At 36.7% G+C, this 12,308-nt stretch overlaps 1 protein-coding gene across 1 annotated transcript in view; it reads left to right on the forward strand.

Moving 5' to 3' along the window:
• Positions 1-12,308, forward strand: part of LOC133522938 (monocarboxylate transporter 10-like) — a 231,998-nt gene that overhangs the window by 31,611 nt on the left and 188,079 nt on the right. The window contains exons 2-3 of the mRNA XM_061858431.1: positions 2,566-3,242; positions 3,572-3,804. Coding sequence (XP_061714415.1) covers positions 2,623-3,242; positions 3,572-3,804 — 853 coding nt within the window. The 5' untranslated portion in view covers positions 2,566-2,622. The remainder of the gene's footprint in view (positions 1-2,565; positions 3,243-3,571; positions 3,805-12,308) is intronic.

Here is a 12,308-nt window from a genome sequence, read left to right on the forward strand (position 1 = left end):
AAAGAAAATCCACCCTGTATACCCATTCATTAGAAAAGTATATTGACGTATAAGCGAATGAATTATGGAATGTATTGGCAATTTTAGAATTAACTTTTTCAAAAGCAGTCATAAATGCTGACCCAATTTTCGAGCTTCGTCAAAAACCTAGTTCGCCGCCGGGTCGGTTGAGCTCGACGAAATGTGAGCAGATCAGTTCTAGTGTTTTATTTTTCGGTCCAAAAATAGTGGACTAAAATGCTATTGACAGGACCATCTCTGGCGAACCACGAGTTTGGATGCTATAGTGCCTTTAGGTTTTTGATTGCATGTTTGTTAGTACATACCTATAGGTACAGATTTACAGATAAAGCGTGAGTATAAAACTAATTTTAGGCGCAAGTTTTTTTTTTTACATTTAAGGTTACATCCAGATTGCGATTGCAGCAGCTTTAAAGGCAGCGGATCGTAGGCGATATTTATCACTGTAAATTTCCTTCACAGCAGCAACGCAGTTTGCAGTCGCCATTTGTATGTCTCCTTTCTATGTCAAAAGAAGATCATACCAACGTTCAAAAAAACCTTTGATACTACACAAGTCTCACTATTTTAGGTTGTAAATCACAAAAGTAGCGCAAAAGAAAACATAGAAATATAGGACTCTATCAAAGAAAGTACTTACTCAGTACTTATCTTTTGTACCAAACAACGGTACTAAAACAAAACAATGTTCGTTGTAACAAAAAATATATATAGAGAACGAAACTTAAGCGCACTATTAAACCAACACTTTGCTAAGAAACAACATTTTGTAAACAGAAATATCCTTTAGAAAACTTAATTACTTCGCGTCAGATACAGTAGTTATAATAAAGGTCGCTTAGTTAATAATTATAAACTCTTGTTTGTGCTCGAGAAATGGAGTAGGTAAACTTGGGCTTTAATTAAGCTAATACATAGATAAACTTCATTCACCTGTACGACATGTCTAATTAATATTCAATAAGCTACACCTAGAATACGTAGGTATTTGAGAATTAATTATGTTAATATGTTATTCCCTCTACAACCACAAACAATGTTCTTTACCCAACAATTAAAGCCAAATCCTACTAGTACATAACATATTCTGTATGTTCAACGAGATCTTAAAGTATCCACACCAAAATTAATGAATCTATTCCAAAACGAAGGGCATAGACAAAAAGATAGAAATAAATTTCAGGGATCACGGCACGGATAATAAAAATAATGGATTTAAAATTCAATTGTCTGCAAAGCTATGAGGCAACAAAGGAATCCAAGCATGTAATTACGAACTATGAATGCCTGGCTGGGTGAAATGGTGTCTGAAAAGTTCGGTATTTTGCCTTCAATTTACTCCTAATATCGTAGTTCCAATTCAGTTAAAGACATTTTCCTTTTTTTCAACTTTTTAACGCCAGACTCTAATTTTCCATTTGCATACGATATTCACACATAAATAAATTTAAACTTTGTTCTTTTAAAAGATCTGAGTTTCAATTATTTCTAACATTTTTAATCGCATTATGCTACAGTTTGCTAAAGGACTTAGAAAAACTCCACTAAACCGATAAAGCAAACCTTTGTTCTGTCATGGAAAACTGTTGCGAAACTTTACAGTTTGAAACTTCAAAACCGTCTCTAAAAATATGTTGTTTCGGTAAAGTTGCGTTGTTTTTTATGATGGAAAGTTTTTGTGGTTTCTATATCAGTATAGTTTTGTAAAGTTTTAGATAAGAGTGTGTCCTGAACATAAATAAGCCAGACGTTCGTTAAACTGATTGGCTGCTTTATAAATCTTTGCAATAAACTGAAGGCAAATCAGCAATTAAAGTTTCCGCCGAGATTTAAGAAGAGCTATTTTTGGGATGCCCAAGAATCAGCGTCTGTGATCAGATCCTTATCGCCAACTTAAGTCGACTCACTTCTCCTAGAGATGCATTCAGATTTTCAAAAATACATCGATTTGAATTCAATCTCAGTGCTTCTCGTTTGAACTTATATTTTGGTGCGAGAGGGATGTACTAAAACTGACATTAAAATACCCAAATGCGTCTCGTAGTAGTTAAGAAAAGATTTAATACTTACTTAGTAGATATCTCGTGTTGCAATAGGTATAGTAAGTGCATGCAATCCACATCAGATAATCTAGGCTATTTTGTGAGATCATTGCGAGCATAGTTTATTATGGCTTCACCTTATTTTATTACGACACTGAATGTTTCATGGAAAAAAGGTAAACGAGAAAACTTCATAGAGCCTGTATAAACAGGATTGGAATACTTAATTTATGGCTTTGCAAATTGCCAATATAAGTTATCTCATTTCAAGGCCAAGGGCTACCTGCGGCTTATTTTACGTAAATTTTGGCCTTGTCTACTAAACCCCTAGACTTACTCGTAATATTGCGCAGCGTCCTGTATTCCTGTAATCTGTAAATTTCCATAACAGCCTATTGAAGACGAGTATTATAAACTAATACCTACATAACAGAATGTCGAGCTATAAACTTATAGATTCATAATATTTATTAATAAATTCTCATCATCGGTTTTGTTTCAGATTCGCATAATACCATCGGCGTCTGTTTAAAAATGAGACCGCGTAACGTTACACACTATGTCGCTTCGCCGATGTGACAGCTTGCCCACGCGGCTTCGCGACGCACCCGCCACAGCCGACCCCGCGCCTCAACCGACTCCCACTAAACTACCCGACTCAAATACCGTCTCGAATTTCTGCGAAGCATCCACGCGAGAAGAGGTTATCGCCACTTGGAAATCTCTTTACACGGACATCAAAAACATAAAAAATGGTTTCCCGACTAACGACCTGCCAAATCATGGAGGCACTGAAAAGAAATCCATTACGCACAATTTCATTCCTTCTTTTCCGTGCAACAATAAAAACGTGCCGCGAAGAATCACTTATGATAATCGGCAGAGGATCATCCCTAGAGTGGCCGAACGCTGTTCGTCATTCTCATTGGACACGGGCCAAGCTCGGGAGCAGGGCGTGAGCAGGGCTCGTCGTAGGACTTTGCTGCAGCGTCTTCTTTCTTGGAGGACTCCTGATTGCGATTGCTCCGAGCGCTGTCCGAGACCTTACCGTCAACAGGAACTTTGTGTATGCAGTGCGACTTGTGTGAGAAAACCGGCCAAGTGCAATAACTATGCGGAAAGAGGTCGATCTAAAAGTGTAGGTTATGAAGCTGCGCGAGAAGTGACTAGGTTTCGACGGTTAGTGTTTGTGTTAAGCGTTTATGAGAAGAATTATCTTCTGATTGATTTACCCTGTTAAATGTATGTATTTATAGTAGCTATAAAAGGTCGATAACGCAATTTTAGCTTGCACTGTCGCGGATTTTCCCCCGACAAATCTCCCGGCATTACTTTCTGACATCTACAAATGTAAACTCTCAGATAGGCAAAAAAGGTCACTGTTTACCATGTTTGCTTACCATAAGCTGAACTGGGATACAAAATTCTAATAAAAAATAGTAATGACAGGCATCAATCAAATCAGGAGATAAATTTTCTCTAGCCCCCTAAAGTGTTGTGGTGTATAGGTGCGCGAGTGCTGGTGCAACGGTCGGAGCGGAGACGGCGGCGGCGTTAAGGGCCCGAGCGGCGTTGACCCTCGCTCGCCGCTACTACCCTGAGGGAGGATGGGGCTGGACGATTACTATAGTGGGAACTATTGTGCAAGTGATATCTCATGGGTTGCAGCTCGGGGGTGGCACGGGCGCCATTGCTTGCACGGCCGCAGCGAAGTATCGCGTTCCGCCTCTTTATACCCACGGTGAGTTATTTTATAGACATTTAGCTTAATTAGTATATAACCAGTGTATAGCACAAGCCTTGGTATATCTAACCAGGGTGAAGTAGTGAAAAATAAACTGGCAATCTCTAATGTTGTAGGCCTAGATCCTCATTGGGTCGATGAGCCTGTGTAGCTTGACTCTTGGATTAAATTTGAGGTACTTACTTTTACGAGTATGTATGAGAGTTTATTCAAATTTTATGAAGGAAAATCATAGGTATCATTGATATTTATTACCTGATATTTTAATTAGGCATTTCGTGGCAATAATCAAGTAAGTATTCGTCCCGGTACTAAAAAGGGATCATATGATATACCTAGGGTTTTTTTATGTCACAGTATTTCACAGCTCAATTTACTGGCACAGTCATCCATCCAACTCCTTGATACTGCATTGCCAAATACTTATTTAAAGCATAGGTAAGCGCGAGTCAATGCTCTGAGCAGTAGTGAGTCATTTAATACGCGAATAAAATATCGAATACATTCTTACTTGTGATTTTGGTTTCTATTTGTTAGGAATAACGACCGTAAAGATACGCACGTGAGTTAAATGTAAAGGCTCACCTCACGTATTCTGCAAATACACTGACCTACTTACAGCCACGTTACATTCGATATCGAATAAATTGCGGCATCGTAAACAGTGATTTTGAATTGCTTCGTATTGCCAACAGCTATTAACTGCTACCTAGTATTACTGCAATAAGTAAGTAGCTGTTTAATGTATTCATTTCATAATGGTCGCTGCACAGATGTTTAGTGGACATGTTTATTAAAAAATCAACTGTCCTGTTTGCATGGTAGGTTTCAAAGAAAATTAGTGGTTTGTGGTTTCAAGCGATCCAAAAACGTTAAACTTTATACAAATGTAATCGCTAATAGAACCAACAGGAATACATAATCAACAGGAGGATTATTGCCATTGAAATATAAAAGTTTTACAAAGTTTGATGTACAAGAAACAACTATTGAAAATATGACTATTTCTTTTGATACACTTTCGATCGGTCAGGGTTCGCATAGGGAAGGAAATTTACGTAACTACGTAATTTAATAAACGGCCACACACAACCAAATCATTAAGAGAAGATGACGAAGAAGACATGTTATCCGTTAATAATAAAAATACAGTTTCAGGAGCCTATCTAGTTAGTAGCGAGTCACTGCCTACCTCGATAACGTGTACATTGTTATCGCAGGTGTCCGAACCTCTCAGCAATAGCCCAATCTTTTGACCCACCAAACTTCAACATCATAACCGGCACTCTTCTCCACTGTATTTACATCAGCCCCTAAGCCTGCTGGTTACCGATTTACTGGTATCTATATGTACTCATGAATCGTTTCTAGCTAGTGTATTACATTTGTTTTAAAGAGCCTCTGCACTTTTGGCTTCACCCCTTGCACGCCTCTCAAAGGTCCAGGACGCTATGGTCCCGAAATATATGGAAAGACATACATATTTATAATATCTCTGATGACTCGTAACACTCATGTAGTTCTGTAAAGGCAGTGACAATACAAAACGCCTGTAAACACCCGTCACGGCGATAAGGAAACTTCGCGTCGCTCTCGGCCAATCTGATTAACGACCCCGCCGCTGTCTAACCACTCATCTTGCTTTTTCCGGGTTATGTTCCAAGAACAGATAAACTCTCCTTAATTCTTTGCAAAACTTACGTTGTCACGTTTTCGAAAGGCTTTTCAGTCTAATAATGATTGTTGTGTTTTTTTTTTAGTAGCTACTATTTAATTTTCGGGCTGGAGATTATTACAGTAGGTAAGATACACTAAGGTTGTGGTGTGTCATATACGGTCCGTCAACTTGTGATGATAAATATCAATTTATTTAACTAATACGATCTTCACTCATTAACTAAAATGGAACTATCGCGCGCACTTACATTTATTATCATTAAGTATTGTTATGTGCCAGAAGCCTTCTTCGTAACATTTGTAATATATCATACTTATAGGTAGGTAATTTAGATATATGGTCAGTGAAAGTAATATGTAATTTATCCTCAGTGAACAAATACATGCATTAAAAACATGGGTAGTAAAAAATAGAACGTCAAACTATTATAACGTTGAAAGCTTAGATAGGTACAGACGGTGCCCTAACATAATAAATGTATCCATTTATCTAAATTGAGGCACTTACTGAACATAGTTATTAGTTCTATATTTTGGAACATAACAACGACTCATAAAACTTTTTAGCAATGTTAATTTACTTTTTTTTATCAAACCAGTATTTACTAAAGTAATTACTACTCGTTGATAAAAAAAATGTGTTATAACATGTTAAGTCATAATTTTTTTTATAATGCTACCAAAACAGACGAATCCTCTAATATGTTATATTAATTTTATGATGTTATTTAATTGTATTTTATTTTATTATGTAATGTAATTGTATTATGTTTTAAATGTATATGGAAATAATTTTCTGGATTAAATTAATTTCATTCATTCATTTCATTCATTCTAATTCAACGGGTGTCATTGTTTGAAGTCAAGGACTATTAATCTTCCTCAGTTCTTATTGCTCTAATAGTGAAGTTATTTTTTAATTCCTGTCACGAAACCATTTCTTTATACAATTGTAAAGTGTTAGAATTTATATTTAAACTTATTGTTTTGCTTTAGAGTTCTGAAGGCGACAAAGAACAGTTTTCTTCCGTCCGTCTATTTTATAACGCCTCTATTCTACCGACCTAATTTGGCATGCGAATACGTATTAAGAATAGCAACATATTAATCATGTCCACTAAATTCCAATTGAAGCAAATTTTTATATACCTTCTTCTTCTTTAATTTAAGAGCAGGGCTCTTGTCGGTGCAGCTTGATGAAGTTGTCTCCACCTTGGTCAATCCGAAGTCCTGGCTGCGTAGATAAGAGGCCAATCGTTAACGCTCCCTAAACGAAACGCAACTGTCTGTGTCTGACTAATATGGAAGAGTGATAGAGAGAGATGACTACGCTACGCTACGGAGCTTGAACAATTGGCATCTTGTCTTGTATACGCAGCCAGGTACGACAAGGCCCCTACATGTTCCTTTACTTGGCTCATAAAACTTTTTTCTTGGTTTTCCCCTCCCTCTCCTTTTATATACCTAACTCTCCCATAATTTTTATTTTACAATTTTTTCTCTTTTTATTTTTAGAAAAAACTCATTGTGCGTGGTATCGATGGTAAAAATACTAACTACTGTAAAATGTAAATTGCATTTAACTTTTATGCACAAATACTATATTATGCTCCTACTACCTAAAAATACCTTACTTCACGTCAGTATCGATAATTTGACCTGTAATTGAAGTTGACATAGGTAACTAACTTCGGAATAAAGTTCGTGTGTTAAGTTGGAATGTTTCGGGAATACTTTCGGCACAAACGTAACGGAAGCCGAGCGCAGTCGCGCGCCATTTTCGATTTTTATGAGCTAAGTTTTTGTGTTCTAAGATTTTTACGACTTCTTCAATTCAATATGGGTTGAATTTTTTTGAAACCATCTTTTAATCGAAAGGAAAAAATAAACGATGATAAAAGGCGAAGATTTTTGTTATAGATTAATTTACAGTTTTGTGATATTCCTGTCCAATGCCTTTAAAAATCATTGTAAATTTTCAAGATTGTTCTTGGTTTTCGCTATAGTGAGCGCTATGATGTGTGGTTAGACCACAGTTAAAACTCATAGCACATCTGTTACCCTATAAAGGTGACACGTGCAAGAGTGCTGAAATATCATAAACTCTGGAACATACAGTAAAAATACACAGTTTTCAGCATTAAAATTAAGTAGTAATAAGAGCTATAAGCTAGATACGATAAATATGTGCTGATGTTGATACATAATAACGTAAAAAATCTTTTAAAATTTTATAATTTTTGTCAGCAAACAAGTCGCAGTCAGGTGCAAAAGATAAAAAAAATTGTTGAGTAGGGTCCGGAAGGGGGCGATTGGAGAATACTGGTGTGCTAACGTGTGAAAGGTTCCATTCGCTAGAAGGCGATGGCTACGACCACGTAAGTAGTGGTCGGGAACAAAAAAGGTAGTCGTCTTTGCCATCAATTCCAATCAGTCAAATTCCCCTCTTAATATTGATTTTAATTTTAGCGCAGTAAATAGTGAGCACTTACGCTTAATAAAATAATTATAATCCTAATCTAAACACTTGTTGGTCGTTTGATTTATTACATTCACACAAAACACAATTCATCAACATGGCCGGTTTTCTTTGCGTATTTTGCGGTTGTTGATTTTTTAGAACAGTTAATTCCCTCAGGCTCGGAGAGTATAAAAATGCTGCACTATATTTTTGGATACCGATAATATAGTAGATTGAATTGATGACGCCGGGGATTACGAATTAACAAACACTGCCCGGGGCTACTCAGATTAATCCGTTTTAATGGATAGTCCGACTATTTTTAGTCAAATCGATATTTTATTGATTTTACCTAATACCTACCTTCTTCTAATGATTTCGCTTAAGGTACGTGGATAGGAAACTTGTTGATTGAGACAATATGTACAGGGTAAAAGTTCAGGTTTGATTAGACTTAAAAGTTCTAGATATTGCTATGGAACAAGTGAAACAAGCACCGGTCATCTTTTACCGTTAACCGTCTAACTTTGTCCTGGAGGTTGATGCCTTAACCAAAATACCTATCAAGAGTGAACTAGGACATTGCACACTGTAACTGTTCACTGCTAGTGGAACGGGCTTCATGCGGATCTGCGTAACTCGCAATGGTGAAACGCATACAAGTGCTTCCCATGAATAACATTTTTGCCTCCGCAAATATGATCACGTTTCTTCTTTTCGCGCACAATTTGGCTGGCTTCCCATTCGTCAAGGACGCAATATTCGCTTGCTTTCCACTCTTTTTTCTGTGCTTAACGATCCACACTCCTGAATACCTCAAATCCTTCTTTCAATAATATGGCGTTACCCGCGACCGTCAACTTCGCTCTTCTGGCAATATGTCTCTGGCCATCCCTCTTTACTGTCTTCTCTGTCGCACCGGGTTCATGTCAAATTCGTTCACCGTGCAGGTGGCGCGTCTTTGGAATGGACTTCCTTTTAACATCATAAAATCATTACGGCCTTAATAATAATGAAACCACTGTCTTTCAATGTCTATCTTTTGTCCGTTAGGTATACTGAAAGTATTTTGATGAGCGTGGTACTGAGACGCCTGGTACTGAAAGTAAAGGTAGTCTTAGAGGTTGAAACAAGATTTAGAAATGATAAATAGACACGTACACTGGTTAGTCGAGCCACACGTCCAAGGCCCAAAAACTTGTAATATCCTAAAACACACGCGTCTAACCAACAAATAAATCAAACTGCCGATATTGGCATTATCCCGTCTGTTCTAATATTAGGGACGTGATGTGACGAACACGTTTCTTTTTCGAAAAAACAAACGCATGTGCTTTCTTGTGGCAAAGAGTTTCAAAATTATTAGAAGCCAAGTTTGTTTGTGATATGAAGACTGGCTTTTGGGCGAATGAAAATATTCTAGAAAAACCTGGCTTCAAATCACTAGGTAATTATTGTTTTCTCTTTAAGTTAGAAAGACCAAAAGGCCAATTTAGCTTAATATATTCGTATCCTCGTATAGCTAATAAATGTTTACACAACTACAAAAATGCTTCACTTATAATACGGAAAACCTAGGATTAAGATTTAAAAGATTTAGGTAAGTACTTAATATTTTGTTAAATACGTCTCTATTTGATTCCGCCGATCCAAAATTTCTTGGAACGTTTAACTGCTTGGGTTTTGTGGGGCTCTTAAATCTGCCCGCAAATGCAGTAATCACATTGGAAAACTCACACAATTGTTTATCTTGTTCTCCTGTAATAAGGTCTTTGTTTACACGATTTTTTTAATGCAAATGCAGTACATTTCCGATATGCAGGGCAAATCTCAAAAATAGATTTTCCTCTTATAGTCGTTTATATTTATTAAGCTACTCATAAATTGAAATATATGTCATAGCGTGGCTTTTTCATCAGTTACCTAACCTTTTTTTTCAAACGACCATATATCGGAATACTTTTTAGAACGATCGTTTGATGACTGATTTAGAATCATAATAAATGGAAGGAAATATATTTTTCTAGTTATTTAATAGTACATAATTATCATATGTGTTGAGTTAAAACTGCGTTATTAAATTTGTGGGGTTATTCTTTTATAATACTTAAAAAAGTACATTAATTTGTAATTAAATGTGTACAACTCTGTTTACTCTAGTAACCCCGCTGGTCAGTACTGTCCTAGCTATAGGCTGAACACAGTTAGCCAAATCCAATTTTTAACGAATGCAAAATAATGTAAAAACTTTAAGGAAAATAAACATTTCATGTAAATTGGCAGTAAAGCAATTTATCTAGTGACTTGTTTTAATCGACTAAGTCTCTTTTAATTTTTTTTAAATACTGCTTGGAAAAATCGAACCCAAATACAATACAGTCGTTATATGTATGTAAATTTATCGTCCCTAAATTGGTAAAAAAACCGGCCAAGTGCGAGTTGGACTCGCACAGGGATGGTTCCGTACCATTATCTATAAAAACGGTCACCCATCCAAGTACTGACCCCGCCCGACTTTGCTTAACTTCGGTGATTGGATGAGAACCTGGAGATTGGAAAGAAATATTTATTTTATTCTGTTTTTTAGTATTTGTTGTTATAGCGGCAACAGAAATATATAATTTGTAGAAATTTTCATGAGATACAGCCTGGTGACAGACGCACGGACGGACGGACGGACAGCGGAGTCTCAGTAATAGGGTCCCGCCCGACGCCGCCGTTGGCCCTTTGGGTACGGAACCCTAAAAATCACTCGCTGGCTGCATAACAAGCCCAGTCCAATATGTAAATGACAACAGCGGTGCTAAAGTAAACTCATTTAATATTTTTATAACTCATTTTATTACCTACTTGTAGTGCCGCAACAAAATCGAATACGTTTACTTATGACAGCTTATGGGTTTGCTTCGTTACTAGGGTTCCTTACCCGAAAGGTGACAATCAGGCCCTAACATTGAGCCTCCACCGCCCATTTGTTTAGTATGACTGCATGTCAGTTTGTTTGTCTGTCTGCCATCGGTCTCTATTTGAAGAAACTTAATAATAAAAGTAATAGACAGTGGAAAAATATTTTTTTTATACAATTAAACGGGCCTCCATAATACTGACATGATTTTTATATTATACTTACAGCAAAAAATACGGCTAAACAAACAAACATGAAACTCAGTGATAGTAAAAAAATATAGGTAGGTTAACTCATAACAAAGTGAGTTGGTATTACCGCAGTCACTGCTAACGCGCTACGTTCGTAGCCGGTAATGGTATTTTCCGCTTTAGGTATATCGAAAAGCGTCTGCGAACAGAGAACCCACCTAACAAACAGGTCGCTAGCAATGAATGTGTTAAAGTAGAGGACCCGCGCGAAATCACCTTTTCATACAAACATACGTAAGCAAAATGGGGACTACTTTTGTATGGAGAAGCGGCCGTCCCCTTCCCTCTTAAGGAAAAATGTATTTAAAAAAACGGTGTGATGCTACAGAACCCTTTGAGCGTAAATTAAATACATCTTGTAGGTACTTATGCGAGTTTTATCTCGCATCTCAAAATTGCTCTGTCACTTGAGGAACATTTAATAAGACATTGTCGTACAATATGATTATTTCCATAACGTGCGTGTCACGTCTACCTTAATATCGATATCGATTGAGTCGTTGGCAATATGGCGTCGATATTGGCAGCTACATAACCATATCACACAGCATTTTGCTTTAAATTGACGTGTGTTGATACTTTGTATGAAAATTATTTTAACAACCGTGATTTAAATTTTATTATTCCATGTGTATACGAGCAGCAAACAAGCATGTCTGGAAAAACAAGCATATTGGGACATATTTAGTCGGCATTTATGATCACAATACAATGCGAATTATGTCGAGTTAAGATCAAATAAAAAAAAACTATACTGTTGAAAGAGACTGTAATGGTTTGCTTTAAAACCTTATTCGCATTAAGCGCTTTGTGCTGGCCAGTTGACAAAATAAAAACATTTTAAAATCGCGTTCGGCAGTCTGTCACATTTTTTTCACATGAGAAATGGTGAAGATCGGCCACATATTTATTTACAAATAATTCATTGAATAAATATATTTAAAATAATAGTATAATACTACGCTTGATTGTATCTATATTTATCTCATTAAATAAGAGTTGTAATTATTTAATTTTGGTTGCTAATTGATATTGCTATATTTATTTCTTTTATATTCTACATGACTATGTTTTTGTGTGACTACCACATCAGTGAACATTAAAAGCATACTTAGGAATCGCCCGGAAGTCGCAGTCACCGGAACCCACCTACCTGGATGCGCATGCTCCTCTACGTTCCGGAAGGTTCCCGTGCTGAGGATCCGGA

This window comes from Cydia pomonella, chromosome 11 (assembly GCF_033807575.1).
Source record: "Cydia pomonella isolate Wapato2018A chromosome 11, ilCydPomo1, whole genome shotgun sequence".
NCBI classification, from domain to species: Eukaryota; Metazoa; Arthropoda; class Insecta; order Lepidoptera; family Tortricidae; genus Cydia; species Cydia pomonella.